Source organism: Haliotis cracherodii, unplaced genomic scaffold (assembly GCF_022045235.1).
Source record: "Haliotis cracherodii isolate W230 unplaced genomic scaffold, xgHalCrac1.p SCAF_7, whole genome shotgun sequence".
Classification (NCBI taxonomy): domain Eukaryota; kingdom Metazoa; phylum Mollusca; class Gastropoda; order Lepetellida; family Haliotidae; genus Haliotis; species Haliotis cracherodii.
The window spans coordinates 46,000,757-46,020,369 of record NW_027266330.1 but is presented as its reverse complement, the minus strand read 5'-3'; the positions used below and the strand labels follow the sequence as shown (position 1 = coordinate 46,020,369).

Below are 19,613 nucleotides of genomic sequence, written 5' to 3'. Positions count from 1 at the left end.
CCGACACTGATATTGTTGTGACATTTGAATGGTTGAATATTGTGCAGCTTGTTAGTGGTTTGAGTATCCCAATTTGACAGCCAACATTTATTAATATATTGCCTAATAACTGGTTTACAATCAGTATAAGGGAATTTAGTCTGTGTTACTCTTTGTTCAATAGCAGCTTTTGCTGCTGCATCAGCTTTGTTGTTACCTTTTATTCCAACATGGCTTGGAAGCCAACACAAGACAATATCATTATCGGCCACTGATAAATTCAGGTTATGTTCTAAAATTTCAGCCAAAAAAGGATGATCAGATTTCCGACCATTTATAGAATAAACTATCAGAAAAAATGATGAATTGTCTGTTCGGCGGTATCATGGGAGGTTTCATGCGAATGCCTAACAGTGGTATTGCGTTACACCTTTTGGCGTACAAACCCACATACAAAGGTTTAAATAACATTGTCAAAGGCTGGATTAGAAGGATTCGATTTAAGTTTAGTGATATATTGAAGATATATATTGAGTGATATATACGCTTTTGACGTAGAAAGAGCATGCTTGATTTTACCTCAAAAGTCTGTAAAATGTAGACACCAAAGGCTGGAGCTGCTGGAATATTCCTCTCCGAGTGGCAGCTGACTATTGGACAGTTGAAGTTATCCATCTTGTCATAAAGTCTTGTGGAAACTTTCTATCACTCTGAATCGGTTTTGCATGGATCTAATTATGAAAAAGATGAGGCGGTTTGACCTGTCTCTTTTTTTACTAGTTCAGGTAGGTAACTCAGTAGAAAAGGATTGTTTTGTTACCATTATTAGACGGTATCAAATCATTGATATGTGCCTGAAGTTAAACTACTGGGCCAAATTCCCGTGTAACCCGGCAGAGATAACTTGTATGCACAAAGGAACAGATCAGCAAGGAGGGGAGTACATCCAGTGCCCATGGGGTTGCCTACGTCTTGCCTGAATGTCCTATCCTCAAATTTTGCTTAGATGTCTCCTTCGGGGAAGTCCAGCGCTTCACATTTTCATTTCAAAATAAACTTCAGATGGCATTATTTGACAAATTGCCCTGAAAATTTAAAGATACATGATACATGTGCAGGTGTTACTACATTTACGGTGACCACGTTTTGTGACAAACAAATCCATATATCACTAGGATTGTATCATCGACCAGTCATTAGTAATCTGGTAGTTAATCTCACTACTGAACATTAGTCCTTCACAGGCATTACCAGAATGACACTAAGTAAGATTTAGCCATGATGTGTTAAACATATATTTCGATATGTTGGAATTATTATTGGATGAATCTATGTCCCGTCAACGGTTCTGTAATGACCTGATTTAATACGGATGTCAACAACCGACCATTGTTCTAGAATATGCTGGTATTGGGGTAACAGACCAATATCTGTCCAATCACTAACACACCCATCCTTCATTGAAGGTCTACAAGCAATTAAGGTTGTAAGATGTGTTTGTTACAATACAGAAACTCTACCCCAGTTTCAACGAAGTACATTCCACAGAATATCTGGCAACAAGTAAGTAAGCCCTTTGAGTGCAGCTTATCGTGTCTGAGTCGGAGTGCACACCAGGCACATAACGACCCACGCCACCACGACATGAAACCGCTGATTCATCCTCGTTAGAGAAACCTATGATTGTGGGTTCGAGTCCCGGCTCGCCCTAATTATGTTTCTAGGTTTGTCAGCACCATACCCGTGCTCGTGGGTTTCACCGAAGTGGTAAACGTCTGAGACCTGCATCACTTCGGGCTTTCCTCCCACATTAAGCTGACACGCCGCGATATAACTGGATTACTGTTAAAAGCAGCGTTAAACCAAACTCACTGACTCATCCTCGTTAGAGAACCTGACTGCGCCTTGTCGCCCTTATAAACACAAACAAAAGTTTCAAATCTGACCAAAGCGCGACATCGCGACAATGCGACTAATGTCTTGTACTAGTCCGAAATGATGACGATTTATAGTCCCCTAGCTCACTGAGATATCATGCTGCAGTTTAACATGACTACCCCACTCAGACACAGTCCCTGTTTTAGCCCCTTTATTCCGAGCGCCAGACAGGGTAACAACAAGTACCATCTTTTAACGTCTTTTTGGTATGACGCGGCCGGGGATCGAACCCCAACCTTCCGCTCTCAGGGCGGACGCTCTACCACTAGACCCCGGAGATACCATGCCGTTTAACATGAATACCCAACTCAGACGCAGTATACTGACACCGAGCCGACCAGTCCTTGCTTTATCCCCTTAATGCCGAGCACCAGACAGGATAACAACAAGTACCATCTTAAAACGTCTTTTGGTATGACGCGGCCGGGGATCGAACCCCGGACGTTCCGCTCTCCGCGCGGACGCTCCACCACCAGACCAAAGAGGCGGTCCCATCAGGTATTAATGTTTACGCCAGAGAGAAACATTATCTCTGGTAAAGCTAGAAGTACAAACTTGTCTTTTCCTGTTTGTAATATAATACTTTAATAGCACCAGCAGTAAATGGATGTGCTTCATTAAGAACACGTTTGACCTAACTGGCAACACCAATATCTTGGATGAGAAAACCTTTCTATCATGAGAATGGCTTAAATATACCAGAAATGGTATTCAAACGTAATGAGGTCATCGAAAGCAAGATGGTAGGGGTGGGGTGCACATAAAATAGAAAAACAATGCAAGCGCAACACGTTTCGTTTGTGAGACAACCATTGATCAATTAATTGTTATTTCGTATGATTTGGTTGTGTTTTTTTAAACGCCAACATGCTTAACAATCAAACAAAAAGCTTTGTCGGGTGGGGGTGATGTAAGGTGGGGTGCGCATCCCGGCGCATACACCCTCTGGATCCGCATATGATCCAGAAAACTTGTATCGTAAGTATCCTGAAGATAAATAACATCCAAAGCTCAATATCCAAACGGTCAATTCAGGAATACAAATTGTTGTACAGTTGTATTAAATGACAGTGAAGTACAAGAAATTGACACAGAAAATCACCCACATTAAGTGTAAATTACCAAATACATAAACGCATATATGTATATACTTGAATGAAACGTTATAGGTCTGTACAACCTGAACGAAACTTGAACCTAATGTCTGCTGTAACTGCCAACAATTGTGTTCTCCAAACAGTAGATACTTCTCACAGCAGGCACATATCCTGGTACTCTCCCTTTTACGTCGTTTCACACACTTTCTAAAAAATGGCATGAGAAGTTGAGCTTATTCAGCAAATACGACGATACACAGGGACATAAACTATGCAATTTCATAACAAGACAATACCTAATGAGAAGGCAAATACGTCTCGAGGTTAGCAAATGTTTGTTAACCAAATCATAGTTTGCACACGACCTGCACTCAGAATGAAGTAGTGTTGTAACCCAATTTGCGTCATGTGGGGAAGGCGTCCGACCTCCATGGTTTCAATCCTAGAACAAGGATATTTTATCGTCGCTATACATGCTGCATAAAGTAAACTACACTCTTCAAAAAAGAACGAAACGCATACTTAAAAAATAAGGATATTTATTAAGCGGATGTAAAAGTATCTACGCAGAATATGCGTGAACACAATCAAATGAAATTAGACACAGTGATCGACAAAAGCATTGTCGTCATTGTCAGCATTAATTCACAAGGGGGCGTCATGGTCAGTACTTGGTCACACCACCTCTTGTAGCCGTCACTGCTCGACACCTCCTTGGCACAGATTGCACAAGTCGTCGGATTTTTTGTGGGGAATTCTTCGCCATTCCTCCTGTAAGGCGTGGGCGAGTTGTGCCAGTGTGTAGGGACGCTGGTGACGTTGACGGACGCGTCGATCAAGTTCGTCCCACAAATGTTCAATTGGGCGATTTGGACGGCCATGGTAGGACATTGATGTTCTCATAAACAAGGAAATTAACTGTTGCACATGCTGTGTGGGTCCGAGCGTTGTCATGTTGGAACAGCTCCCTATGGCGGTCCAAAGTTGGGAGGAGGTGAGGACGCAGAATTTGGTCTATGTATCGGTTTGCTGTAAGATTGCCCTGGACAACCACTAACTGTGATCGACCCGTGTAAATATAGGATATGGCTCCCCACACCATGACACTCCCTTCACCAAATTGGTCCACCTGTCGAACGCAGTTCGGCGCAAAACGGTTATGTCGACGTCGGTATACACGTTGTCTTCCATCCCGTCGTTGAAGAAGAAAACGTGACTCATCGCTGAACCAAACGCGTCGCCAGTTCCTGAGATCCAATGCTTGTACTCTGTTGTACCACCGGATACGTCGTTGACGGTGTAGATGTCGCAAGACAGGTCCAACTTTTGGTCGTCCCCGCTCGAATTCCCACTTCCCTCAGACGATTTCTGATGGTTTGGTCGGACATTCTTCGCTTACCAGGCACTTGTCCTGCAGTGGCCGTTGCTGTAGCAAATCGATTCCGAAGGTGGTGCAACCGGATGTACCGACCCTGAGCAGGGGTGGTCACTCTTGCGATTCCACTTCTGGGATGATCTTGAGTCGAATTAGTGCAACGGCAGACTGGGACTCCTCTGTTTCCAAACGTCCAATGGCGATATTTCGGTCAGCTGCAGTTAATCTTGGCAGTTTTCGATCTCCGTTCACATCAGAAAATTCGTTACTGATGAACTGATGAATTTTGTACGGTCTTTTATTGTCAGTGTCTCTACTCTTGTTTCCAACACTTTGCACGTGCATAGGGCAGGTAAACGTTACTTAATATATTTGAAGAAATATGGACAACCGCATGGTCACTGATCAATTAGTCTGGTACTTGGGGACCGATAACATCCTGAGTGACATCCAGTGTGGTTTCCGAAAAAAACCAGAAGTACCATTTGGTGCGTTTTGAATTATTTATTAAGAATTCCATTGTCAACACAAAACATACTGTATCAATCTTTTTCGATCAAGAGAAGGCATATGATGCAACGTGGAAACATGGCATCTTAAAATATTTCCATGAATTTGGATTGAGGGGCAGATTACCTCAGTTCATATCTCAGTTTTCAGTTCATATCAACAGACAATTTCAAGTACGAGTGGGCTCTACCCTATCTGATCATTTCGATCAGGGCGTCCCTCAGGGCAACATACTATCAGTCACACTTTTCGGCATCAAAATTAATAGTCTCACTGAAGTATAAAACAATAGTGTTGATGGTTTACTTTTGTGGACGATTTCAGCATTTCTTGTCGAGGTAGAAAGACAACTGCAGTTCTGTCTAAACAAAATTAAAAATGGGCCCACGTTAGTTGGTTCAAATTTTCTGAATCCAAAACAAACTGTTTACACCCTTGTCGTAAATACAAACCGGATAAGGAGAATATGAGAACCTGTTTCGAAATCTGACCAACTTGATTTCACTGCTTGGAATCAGAATTCTACCACACATCATTGCAGCTCAAATAGATCTAAATATTATATCACCTACCCGACTTCTGTCTTCTCTTCCCTGACTGATGGTGAAGCCAGAAGTAGACCTCACTCTAACCAGCTAAAAAAGTCAGAAACTAATCCTTTGGTATATCAACAATCACATAACCAATTACGATCAAAGTATAATTCCCACAGATCCACGTTCACAGACGGGTCCAAGAGTGGTGGCAAAGTTGCAAGTGCCACCTTCATTGGATCCAGAACTGTCGCCTCAAAAGTCCCAGATAATAGTTCAATTTTTATTGCTGAGGCCAAAGCTATATCCCAACAGCTTTGACCTATATCTAACATAAAAAACCTTCAGGTACTTAAAAGTGTCTCATAATGTCACCTTATTATCCTAGACATTTTAGAACTATATAATTATCTTTCTACTGGTCACTGTGACATCATCTTTTGCTGGTTACCAAGTCTTGTAGGCATTACAGGTAACCCAAAAGCCGATGCTGCATCTAAAGCAGCTCTTGACAAACCATTATCTCCACTACTTATTCCGTACAGTGATTTCAAACAACCATCAAGAGTTATATTCGGGATCTCATGCCAAAGAGGTGGGACACCCAGTTGGAAGCAATACACTTCACGAATTAAAACCAACAATCGGTCATACCTACTTGGGTTGTAAGTCAAGACATGACGAGGTCGTTTTACGACGATGTCGTATTTGCCACAGTCTGCTTAAGACAGATGAGGACAAACCTCCTAAGTGTACCCCTTGTGATAAAAGGTTCACCGTCAAGCATATATTGCTTGACTGTGTGGACTTGAAAGTAATTGATCTGTATAATAGATTTTAAATAATTAAATGCTTATTTTTAAATTTGGTTTGATGCTATTATGAACTGACATTAATGAAGGCTCTGTCCAGGGGGTTAAAGTATCGTAAAATTATTGTCCCCCTGTGTGACACGTAATCCTTTCACAATCGATGTGACAACAACCGGTGTTTTTAAGCCAACTCAATGCTGAGTATTTTTTTTAATATTGGCTAGTATTGTGCACTACCACCAGTAGCTAAAGGTGATGACGTAAATCCTGCTGGGGTATCATGCAGGAAGCAAAGGTACTGTAAGTCCCCATGATCCCCAGCGAGGTGGCCTAGCTTTGGTTACTGGTGGCCTATAGTCCGTGTTTTAAAACTGTATGCATGATATTGTTATGCTCAAATATATTTCATGATTTTTTTAAAAATAGAACTTTGTATAAATGACTCAATTGTGAATATATTAACTTGGTCTTGTCGCTATATGGCTGAAATAATGCCGATGCGACGTTAAATTTTAACTCACTCACACTCATTCATCAGGTAGGGACAATGTCTCTATACCCTTTGCTGACAATAAATCGATGTTTCTATGTCCAGTGTTATCAGGGTACCAGTGACAGACAAGAAATTAACATTTTGCATTTCAAACGCACACCTTTATTTCATTGTGAGAACAAAACTATTCAGAGAGCACTTGAATATACGTGAATATATTTTCTGTTGATCAAAAACATCCTTTATTAAGTGACATCACGAGTGACAGATAACAACGTCATATTTGGTCATAAAAGGCACATTCTGCTGAGAGAGCAAGCAAATGATCACCCGGACAGGCTACGAGTTGACACACATACCGTAGTGTGAGGGTCAAGTTATTGGGTTGTGTGTACAGATTGAACCCCGTACAGGTTCCCGACATCGTACATTTAGACGCACATGATATGGGCGTGGCCACATGTAACTCCTTGAAAACTGCGCATGCACTCTTCATATTTAGACGTCTTTTATACCGCTGCCAAAATACTCCATGTTCCGCAGCTGCAACACAGACAAAACTTGATGCAACTTTGTTAACTGAATTTCTGCATGATACTTTGTGTTCGTAGGGCAAACACTCGAATGAAATAATGTGTGAGTGAGTGAGTATGGTTTTACGCCGCTTTTAGCAATATTCCAGCAATATCACGGCGGGGGACACCAGAAATGGGCTTCACACATTTTACCCATGTCGGGAATCGAACCCGGGTCTTCGGCGTGACGAGCTAACGCTTTAACCACTAGGCTACCCGACCGCCCCGAAATAATGACTGATACTAATTCCCAAAAGGTTCTCGCACCTTAGTATTCGATATTTCTATCACGGTTGATGGTAATAAAAAGCACATGTAAGCAGAGACGTCTTGCTTTAGAACCTAGAGTGTAACGAGAATTTGTGTAAGTGTGTATACTGAACCACAAAAGAAACGTCTCCGCAGGTAAGATTGCATGAAAAGTTGTCATTTAAATATCTGGGTATTTTTTGTCAAAGTTTCTAAAATTTAACATTACCTTGTCCGGAAAAATGAAATTTGATGATAAAAACAACAAAGCAGATGACAATTAAACCGATCGCCCAAACCCATCACGACAACGGCCATGGTAACCCGATGCACATGAGTTCCGTGCAAACTGAAATGCATATGCGTTCCCCCATTTCTTGCCCTATAAAAATCCACCCAGATCGGATAACATTCATTCGTTATTGAATTGCTACCACATGCCAAGATTGACAAGAAATCAGCGACACCAAGCCTTTGGACGATTGCACGCTGGACAAACCGCCCGGCAAGTAGCAATGCATTTCAAGTCCACGTAAGGACCATATACAGGCTCCAGAGAACGGTACCAGACCGTCAACACAACAGATGACCGATCACGTAGTGGAAGACCAAGGGTCACCACCCGACGTCAGGATCGTCAGATTGTGCGACAGCATCTTCAAGATCGCTTTGTTACTGCTGTGGAAACTGCTCGACAGACACCAGTGACACATTAGTGTGGACATCGTCACAGGCCACACCGAGGACCCATTCTGACACCACGTCATCGCCGCGAACGTCTTCAGTGTGCAACACAGCGCCAGCATTGGCGCCACCGGCAGTGGGGAAGAGTCCTCTTCTCAGACGAGAGCCGTTACTGTATCTCAACAGCAAATGGCAGAGAGAGAGAGAGAGAGAGAGAGAGAGAGTATGGCGACGCCGTGGGGAACGTTATTCGGATGCTTGTGTTGTTAAGAGAGACTCGTAGGGTGGTCCGAGCATCGTGGCATGGGGTGGAATTGGTCTTGCACAGAGAGTCGGCCCCGTGGCCTTCCAGAACATTGGTCCAGGGAGAAGTAATGGTGTCACAGCAGCTCGGTACATTGATCAAGTCTTGAGACCACACGCCATACCTCATTTGCCAAATCGCCGCATTCATGAGTTTCAGCATGATAACGCCCGTGCCCACACCGACAGAGCAAGAAGAGACTTCCTCCGGCAGAATGGCATCAGAACCATGCCGTGGCCTGCCCTCAGTCCCGACTTAAATCCCATTGAGCACCTTGAGCACATTGAGATTCAAAGACGGCTGAATGACGTCCAACCAAGGCCGACAACTGCTGCTGAACTGCGTCAGGCGTTCCTCATAGTGTGGGCTCAAGTGCCTATGGCCTTCATCAACCGCCTCATCCATTCCATGTATCGACGTTCCCCGACAGTCATCAATGCACACGGGATACTGACATGTGATGCCGTTTTCTCAGAGACCAGTGTTGTGTTTCACTTAAAGACCATTTGACACTTTAATTCAATCTTGATGATCAGTTTTGCCAAGTTTCATCTTTTTAATATGTCTCAAAGTATGTTTACAGTGTTTGGACAAATAAGGTTACTCATATATCTATTCATGGTGACGTTTCTTTTGCAGATCAGTATATAATGTTACATTTGGAGAAAAGTATCGGGTGAAATGACAATATGAAGGATATATTTGAGAAAGACTCACCATCAGTGTTCGGTAGCGGTGTAGTTCCTGTTGCAGCAGTGGTTCCGATACTACCCGCACTTCCGGTTGTCGTTGTTGTTGCGGCGTCATCTGACACTGCAGTGGCTTCACAGATCCCCTTGATGATTGTGCCTGGTGACTTATCGGGTGCAGGGTTGGTTATGCATGCTTGCTGAGGAACGTTGCACACGCGGCCGTCAAAAAAGGTACCAGGACCGCAGGTGAAGTGTCTGGGCTTGTCGTATTCACAACGGTAGTATGAAGCGCTGTCCGCAGGATCACAGAAGTATGCACCATTTGGCGCTGATGTACACAAGAAAGGGTCACAGGCCAAACTGAAATACAAACATTGTCTGTTCATCTTGTTCCAAGCTATGATAATACAGAATTTCGCCTTGAAGCTCAGTTATCCCTAATATACCTACCACCTCCTTCATCTAAAACCTCTGGCTATGCATTACATCTACATTGAGATAACAATGGGCGACTGTGTGAAAATTATACAAAAACCTCAATATAGAATTTACCATTCGCTCTGAGTTATTTTGAAATATATAGAAAATAAGTATAATTCTTTCGCATCACATTATCCTTGGTGAAAGACATTTAACGACATTGCTGTTTTGAGTAGGTGAATTACGAACCCGACATGTATACCGATGACGATTATTCATGATTGCAGACACATCGTATGATTAGGAAATGCCCCACGCCTAACAGACAGTAATATCATATATATATATCCCAAACACGTTCTCGCTCAGGTTCCTTTGAAATCATACTAGGTTTTAGTAAACCAGTTCCATGCTCGTCAGAGGGTACTTAGGAATATGTCCAGGGTATACTATCTTGGATTTAGTTATAAACATCATAGATATTGATACGTCTGTGACTTGAACATAATCCCAATGATCAACTTGTTTTTGATACTCTAGATACCTTTGGAATGCATAGATCTGCCGTTCATAGAAAGGACCCAGGAACCGAGAGTATTTGCTGGTCCTGGCACCACATCCACGTTCCTGGCACCTATGAGTAGTACCGTGACCTCCAAGTTCCTGATACCTGTGAGTAATACAGTGACCTCCAAGTTCTTGACACCTATGAGTAATACGGTGACCTCCAAGTTCCTGGCACCTATGAGTAATACCGTGACCTCCAAGTTCCTGATACCTGTGAGTAATACGGTGACCTCCAAGTTCTTGGCACCTATGAGTAGTACCGTGACCTCCAAGTTCCTGGCACCTATGAGTAGTACCGTGACCTCCAAGTTCCTGATACCTGTGAGTAATACGGTGACCTCCAAGTTCTTGGCACCTATGAGTAGTATCGTGACCTCCAAGTTCCTGGCACCTATGAGTAGTACTGTGACCTCCAAGTTCCTGATACCTGTGAGTAATACGGTGACCTCCAAGTTCTTGGCACCTATGAGTAATACGGTGACCTCCAAGTTCTTGGCACCTATGAGTAATACGGTGACCTCCAAGTTCTTGGCACCTATGAGTAGTACCGTGACCTCCAAGTTCTTGGCACCTATGAGTAATACGGTGACCTCCAAGTTCTTGGCACCTATGGGTAATACGGTGACCTCCAAGTTCTTGGCACCTATGAGTAATACGATGACCTCCAAGTTCTTGGCACCTATAAGTAATACGGTGACCTCCAAGTTCTTGGTACCTATGAGTAATACGATGACCTCCAAGTTCTTTGCACCTATGAGTAATACGGTGACCTCCAAGTTCTTGGCACCTATGGGTAATACGGTGACCTCCAAGTTCTTGGCACCTATGAGTAATACGATGACCTCCAAGTTCTTGGCACCTATAAGTAATACGGTGACCTCCAAGTTCTTGGTACCTATGAGTAATACGATGACCTCCAAGTTATTTGCACCTATGAGTAATACGGTGACCTCCAAGTTCTTGGCACCTATGAGTAATACGGTGACCTCCAAGTTCTTGGCACCTATGGGTAATACGGTGACCTCCAAGTTCTTGGCACCTATGAGTAATACGATGACCTCCAAGTTCTTGGCACCTATAAGTAATACGGTGACCTCCAAGTTCTTGGTACCTATGAGTAATACGATGACCTCCAAGTTATTTGCACCTATGAGTAATACGGTGACCTCCAAGTTCCTGGCACCTATGAGTAATACGGTGACCTCCAAGTTCTTTGCACCTATGAGTAATACAGTGACCTCCAAGTTCTTGGCACCTATGAGTAATACGGTGACCTCCAAGTTCCTTGCACCTATGAGTAATACAGTGACCTCCAAGTTCTTGGCACCAAGGGTACTGATGTGCCTTCTTAGACTTGTGTCTTTACTGGTCCTCGGTTCACCCCATGAACTGCTTCTACTGTCTATTATCCTTTTCATCTGGTGGTATTGATGTCGTGTTGTCCACATCATCTCTAACAACACGTGCTCTAAAATTTTTATATCGACCAATTGACCAGGACTCAATATCTAGACTCAATATAGAATTTTGTTGTTATTAATAGGTTAGATCATTAACCCTCATATTGTTGGTGAGGATTTCATTATTCAGTATATATCCATAATGTCTCCTGATACATCCCACACCAAGACGTCTTAATGAGCAGTCTCCTGGGTATACAAAGTTTACCTATAACAACATTCTATGTCACACTCTCCTAATTTTCATCAAGTCAATGAGCCTATAAACTGACGATTTACAATTTTTAACAAGTATAATATCCTTATTTCACCTAAGTTAAGTGGTATTTTCTTTTATGACGAATCGCTGTCGTTTGTCCCCGTGGGGTCTCAGGCTCAGAATAGGTCCCCGCCCCCCTGCTTGGGAGAGCTGACAAGTAAAGTTCGGGCGGATGCAGTGTGTAGCCTGGCTGATTGTACGTCATCGCACACCGAGGTCGTGGATCAGTGCACATACTATCAACCACGTGCACCAGAGTGCCAAACCTCCATTATTTAAAGACCATCGTGGTATTACAGGAATATTGAACGTCATATACGGTGGCGGAAAACAACCCTCACTCACTCTGCATTTAGATGATCAGTGTGATGTATTGTTTGTATTTTCTCAGCCATTTCAAAGAAATTTAATATCCGCCTTCACTTGGACTCAGTTTGTAAATGAGTTTCCCGTTTATTCGATATAATATTGATTGCGATGCTTGATCCTGCACTTACTCCTTACTGGAACATGTCCTAAATGAATAAAAGCATTTGTGTAGAAGCCCTTCCTCTTAACTATGCACAGAATCCATACTTACCTCCAAGCTATGTTTGTCACATGTCAATATTTCCTGTTGATGTTTAGTTCAAATACAAGCATCAACATATATTATACTCTTGGTGTTTTCCTGTTCGTTTCCTCACCGACTGTGACATAACTGATATTTTCAAGGAACAAAAATACAGGCAGCGGTTCACAGTTTATAATTATTTCATGAAACTATACATATTTACAATAACATCACAGCCAATAACCTATGGGATTGCTCAAATCAACACAATGTTCTAGAATGTTGCTGCGATAACTTCATCTCTTCAAAATGTCTTTCCAAAATCTGTTAAAAGAGGCAAAGCATGGAACATGCTGATATTGTATGGGGTGAAATATTAAATCAGCACAGAGCCTGTACGAAATACAGTACATGAGGAATTGATGATGAATTGGTGATGATGATATATGTGCCCCTTTTCTGAACATAAAAGAAGGTTTTATTCACAGTCGGTTGGGATATTCAAAAAGAGTTGCCTGATGAATAACGTGCAACCCCAATGTACCTTGCACCCTTGATTAGGCAACTTCTCAGATGTGATGTACACCGGCTGCAAGGACAATTCGTGTTCATATATAATGTAAAAGGCGAACATAAAAGACTGATCTTGTGTATTGTCTTGATTAACATGCGCACATACACATCTGCCTGGTTCACATCCAGTAAGGTAACGTAGCAGATTATGTGATATCAACTATGGACCCATGTTAATACAGGCAGAAACAGTGCCTAGCGTCAGAGCAGCACTCAACAGAGGACAACTGCAGCGATAACAAAGTACTTTATTATTTCCCCATTGTCTCAAGTACTGAAAAAGAAAACTAAACAGTATATCCAAAAGGTATTATTTGAGTTCATTTTAAACTTAAGCACATTACTTCAGGCACTTAATAACAGTGTGCTTTGTGCAAATATGAATCAACTGAGCGAAATTATTTCTACTACCTAAAAGATTAGCATCAGCTCCATTAAGACCGATCCAAAGTCATAAGTGACAACAGCACTTGCTAAAATTCATGCTAGAAAGATTGTGTTAAATGAAATAACTACCCACGAGGAAGAAGTATGGAAATATAAACTATCATGTAGAGCTGACCTATCTCGATATTCTAAAATTCACACATCACTCACTCCTCATGTGTTATACATCATTGTAATGTTATATCCGGAATTGAGAGAAGAAACACAGTATGTAATAAGGATTGGATCCAAAAGCAACCAACGTGTGGTAACCTTACCAACATTTCTCACTGTTGATGTTTTGAGAATATTCGGACTTATCTGGAGGAAATAAAGACATTCGGTCATTCATTCATCTTCTGTATAGCTGTGATGTGATAGTGGTCTTGATATCAGGACATGTGTTACATTCATATATCTTCTTATTAAACGGAGGACACCAGCGTAGATTCGCACCAAGTGAGTCAGATATGAAAGAGGAATACAGCATGTATCAGTGTTTCTGTTTACTGGTAATTACCAGTTTTGTACCGGCAACATTAGGCTTGGACCGGTAATTATATACCCTATATAAATCTTTGTTCGGCGATATTCAAATAAGTTTATTTTTCGTACAAGGTCAGCTTGCCTGTTACCATCAGGGTTTCCTGTTGTCTATTTTAGGTGCGAGGAAATAACATTGGAGCATAAATATATATTTGAAGCGACTTAGTCCTGAAATATTAAAAAAAGAGATAGTTGTGACTTATCTTTGTGTGAATAACGAATAGATCTAACTTAGTTACTTCAGAGACGACGTCATTGCAATCAATCTACTGACTAGACTTAGGGGGACAGGTAACTATCAGAGTTGGCAGTCCCACAGGACTGGCGGTTTTAAAAGTCTGTGGGAACACAGATATATATTCATATCCAACGTAAACATTTTTTCAGGCGAAACATATTTTTTTCATATCGTGGCACAAAGTAGCAGTCGGCACTTGGCTATTAAACGGCTGGTGCACCAAGTCAGCGATAGTTGCACCTAAGGGTGATCCGTTTATCAAATCGTTGTACATATTTTACCAAATAAGCGTTGAGTAGTTTCCGCTAACCCTGAGTCAAGTTTTATTGCCATCATTCAATCCAGAGATGGGCGGTTATATTTAATAACCAAAAACCTAATTCTCTCAACCAGTAGTTGAAAACGTATCTTTAATGAAAAGGTATGTGGCAGGTTATAGATAGTGTGTTTATACCTAGAAATGAGGCCAATATCAGTGAACGATAATCTGTTTCAATAATTTTGTTACAGTCTATAATCTGCAAATGAAGGGTGTCTGGTTTTAGGAACATTATTCAAGAATTGATCATACATGGTCAGTATCTTTACACATAAATAACTAAAAACATAACATTGTATATTGATGAATTATGTATTCATACTATACTTGAATATATGTTCTACAGATTCAGTCATTACACAATATCAGTTCAACTGAAAACACGACCAAGGCAGTTTCTAGCCTAATACGTAACATAACTCAGTATGAGGCGATTTTTGTGTGAAGAATCTGTATCTATCCATTTTATTTGGAACTCCCAGCACCAAGAAAATATTCAGTGGTACCTCATAATACTTAGGCATGGAATTTGTGTAAATGACACCCAATATGGTACAGTCGTGCCTCGTTTATACGGACACTTGCGTCATTTTACATTTTCCGTATAACTGAAACCAGCGTCTTACTGGAAGAGTTACTTCCCTTCAATTATGCAACTCATGAAATTGTATGAAATTGATGCCTATTATTTACATTACAAGGATTGGCAGATGTTCCGAGACCACGTATTTGATTAAAGAACCCTGCTTAATTTACTGACATGGTCACAGCGAACATAATTGTTCGATTGACTTACGTTTTCGTGGACACTACTCTATGATATCATTTCTACTCACTCTACTAGATTTCATTACCACTCACTTCCTTCTATGTGAGGCTGTTATCAATCAACCCTCGCATTTCTAACATAGATGGTCAAAGGAGTTGGCTCAAAGAAAACAGGAGCAGTTTCAAATGTTTATGCCTAATAGTGATTTAGAGGAAATACTATTTGGCTCATCTTGTACTCCCTACAGGTGACCGTTACCTCATCTTGTACTCCCTACAGGTGACCGTTACCTCATCTTGTACTCCCTACAGGTGACCGTTACATCATCTTGTACTCCCTACAGGTGACTGTTACCTCAACCTGTACTCCCTACAGGTGACTGTTACCTCATCCTGTACTCCCTACAGGTGACCGTTACCTCATCTTGTACTCCCTACAGGTGACCGTTACCTCATCTTGTACTTCCTACAGATGTCCGTTACCTTATCTTGTACTCCCTACAGATGACCGTTACCTCATCTTGTACTCCCTACAGGTGACCGTTACCTCATTTTGTACTCCCTACAGGTGACTGTTACCTCATCCTGTACTCCCTACAGGTGACTGTTACCTTATTTTGTACTCCCTACAGGTGACCGTTACCTCATCTTGTACTCCCTACAGGTGACCGTTACCTCATTTTGTACTCCCTACAGGTGTCCGTTACCTCATCCTGTACTCCCTACAGGTGACCGTTACCTCATCTTGTACTCCCTACAGGTGACCGTTACCTCATCTTGTACTCCCTACAGGTGACCGTTACCTCATCCTGTACTCCCTACAGGTGTCCGTTACCTTATCTTGTACTCCCTACAGGTGACCGTTACCTCATCCTGTACTCCCTACAGGTGACCGTTACCTCATCTTGTACTCCCTACAGGTGACCGTTACCTCATCCTGTACTCCCTACAGGTGTCCGTTACCTCATCTTGTACTCCCTACAGATGACCGTTACCTCATCCTGTACTCCCTACAGGTGACCGTTACCTCATCTTGTACTCCCTACAGGTGACTGTTACCTCATCCTGTACTCCCTACAGGTGACCGTTACCTCATCTTGTTCTTCCTACAGGTGACCGTTACCTCATCTTGTACTCCCTACAGGTGACCGTTACCTCATCCTGTACTCCCTACAGGTGACTGTTACCTCATCCTGTACTCCCTACAGGTGACTGTTACCTCATCATGTACTCCCTACAGGTGACCGTTACCTCATCTTGTACTCCCTACAGGTGACCGTTACCTCATCTTGTACTTCCTACAGGTGACCGTTACCTCATTTTGTACTCCCTACAGGTGACCGTTACCTCATCATGTACTCCCTACAGGTGACCGTTACCTCATCTTGTACTCCCTACAGGTGACTGTTACCTCATCCTGTACTCCCTACAGGTGTCCATTACCTCATCTTGTACTCGCTACAGGTGTCCGTTACCTCAACCTGTACCCACTACAGGTGACTGTTACCTCATTTTGTACTCCCTACAGGTGACCGTTACCTCATCATGTACTCCCTACAGGTGACCGTTACCTCATCTTGTACTCCCTACAGGTGACTGTTACCTCAACCTGTACCCACTACAGGGTGATTCGGGTATCACAGAGCCTGACCACCCGACTAATTTTAGCCTACACTCATAAGTAATGGTTATTTGGAACAGGTTCGTTACCCCGGATCCCCAACAGGAATTGAATACATGGAAAACATACCCGGGGAAGCTAGAGAACAACATAATTCAAATGGATTTCAGAATGAATACCAGTGCTTCTTGGTAAGGATAAGATATATGGAAAAACAACATCCTTATTACAATTAGGAGTGAAGTTTCGTTGTTGGTTCTGACACTGTTATCAAGCATGTGTTAGAAGCTACAAGGAAACGTCGCTCCTAATTGTAATAAGGATGTTGTTCATCCATATATCTTATCCCTACTAGACCGCCTCCGTGGTCAAATGGTGGAGCGTCCGCCCGGAGAGCGGAAGATCCGAGGTTCGATTCCCGGCCGCGTCATACCAAAAGACGTTAAAATGTGGTACTTGTTGTTACCCTGTCTGGCGCTCGGCATTAAGGGGCTAAACAAGGACAGGTCGGCTTGTATACTGTGTCTAAGTGGGGTATTCATGTTAAACTGCGGTACGGTATCTCAGTGTGCATCAAATCGGCATCAGTTCGGACTTGTACAAAAAGCCTCTCTCACACACACACACACACACACACACGCGTCGCCATATAAGTGCAATAATCTTTGACGCGACGTTAAACCCCATTTCACCTCACCTCTTATCCTTATTTCGTACTTCAACTTCTATATGCCTCTCAAAGAAACAATGCCTCTTGGTTCGGGATACATAGGATTATCTAAGAAGTAACTATACAGCTGGACAGTTACAAGTAAAACCTACTGCGAGACCAAGTGAGACCACCCGATCGAAGCCAGCTTCCACGACGGGTGCTTCGATCTTGATTAATCGAGCACCTTCAAGCCAGACCACCTCTTATGAGAGCGTCCTAGGGATCTATTTTAATCCGGGTTCCCACTGGGTTATAAAGAATTTTACCATGACATAGAAGAATGCTTGATTCTGGCCAATACCTCTTTACTGATACCTCTTTTAAATTTTCACACAAAAAACGTGCGTAAGAGGACATCAATTTATCGACAGCCTTCACATCGATGCATATAACAGTGGCGGCCGATAACCCAATAGAATATTGTATACGTTCGATATCAGAACAACAGCTTACCGAACCTGATGAAATTTATTTAAGAACACACACACAATGAAGTAAAACACACGAACCACTGTGGCAGGGTCACATCACAAACATGAGCCGTCTCTCTCGTGTCGCCGTCTGCTGCTAAAACGGCGGTAAATTCAGCCATGCTAGTAGCAGGGTCACATCACAAACATGAGACGTCTCTCTCGTGTCGCCGTCTGCTGCTAAAACGGCGGTAAATTCAGCCATGCTAGTAGCAGGGTCACGTCACAAACATGAGACGTCTCTCTCGTGTCGCCGTCTGCTGCTAAGACGGCGGTACATTCAGCCATGCTACTGGCCACGGTTGTACAAGAAGGCTCACATTCCACCAGTGCAGCATCAGGTTAATGATACATATAACTACTGATCGGGATTGCCCTCTGGCTAATGACATGTGTAAACAGCACTGTCACCGTGAACAACCATGTTGGCAGCCATGGACAGTGAAGAGTAAAGCCCCCTTTACACAGGGCTGCGACCTTTGTGCCACCTATGAGCGATCAAAAACTGGCCAGGACGCTCAATCGTCGCCTAAACCCAGAAAATCATGTTTCTATGTAACTGCTCCAGCAGCTGTTCAGCAGTAACTGCTCGAGTTGTTCAGCATCTGCAACCACAATGAAACATTGCAGGTACAAGCCCTCTATTCATATGCAGGCTGAGGTGGCACTACAGGTAGCTCAAAGGAGGCAGAAAGGAGGCAGAAGAATTGCCATGGTGTCTCAAGGGTTGCCGTGGTCGCTGAATGGAGGCACGGCGGTCGCCACAATCATCATTAAATCATCATTCATGTTGGTCGCCCCAAGGAGGCACAAGGGAGGCAGAAGCATCGCCCAGACTGACGGGGGAAAATTGCAGCAGAAGGCATCTTTTACCTGGCGACTATTGGGCGACCCCTGTGCCTTCATCCTGCAAAAACGGCAATGCTTGTGCCTCGCTTCTGCCTCCTTTGAGCCACCTTTGAGCAACCAACCTCCTCGGCGACCTTTGTGCGACTGTTTTGAATATGTTCAAAAATTCACGGCGACCATGGCGATGTCTGAACCTCCTGTGTACCACCTTGGAACGACCTAGGCAACCATTTTGCCTCCTTTGGGCCGCCAACGACGACCTGGCGAATTTTATGGGAAGGCACAAAGGTCGCCATCCTGTGTTGAGGCCCCATAAGTAGGTCAAGTTCAGCCAGGTCGACGTTCGGGGTGGAGAGACACTTGATCACTACCTGTGACCCCCTTTCGGAACGTTCTAAGATTGCTAACCTATGTACCCATCTCTAATTACGCGTTCCAAAAGACTACGTCTTGTCGTCTCGTCGTGGTGGTAGAATTTGAGCTAAAAACCTACTTTGAAGTTACATGTACACCCCCTGTAGCTTATGGTATTTCTCTTATTTTAATTTGCAAAACGACACCGCTAAAGCGCTCAGTTCCAAACAAAAATAA

General features: G+C 42.9%; 1 protein-coding gene across 1 annotated transcript; it reads right to left on the bottom strand.

Annotated features, from left to right (window-relative positions):
• Positions 1–4,500: 4,500 nt before the first annotated feature.
• Positions 4,501–19,318, bottom strand: LOC139448923 (uncharacterized). The gene is made up of 4 exons (XM_071230436.1): positions 19,194–19,318; positions 9,267–9,601; positions 7,097–7,280; positions 4,501–4,720 (listed from the first exon to the last, which is right to left on the bottom strand). Exons 1-4 carry the CDS (start codon positions 19,316–19,318, stop codon positions 4,501–4,503), a joined length of 864 nt encoding a protein of 287 aa, XP_071086537.1.
• Positions 19,319–19,613: the final 295 nt, after the last annotated feature.

Excerpts from the sequence above, each read along its gene's own strand:
- LOC139448923 (XM_071230436.1), bottom strand. The coding sequence starts at position 19,318 with ATGGCGACCTTTGTGCCTTCCCATAAAATTCGCCAGGTCGTCGTTGGC. Across the intron at positions 9,602-19,193 it reads CAGACATCGCCATGGTCGCC|TTTGGCCTGTGACCCTTTCT; the intron begins GTGAATTTTTGA and ends TTTGTATTTCAG. Across the intron at positions 4,721-7,096 it reads AACTTGACCCTCACACTACG|TGTTGGAAACAAGAGTAGAG; the intron begins GTATGTGTGTCA and ends GCACGTGCAAAG.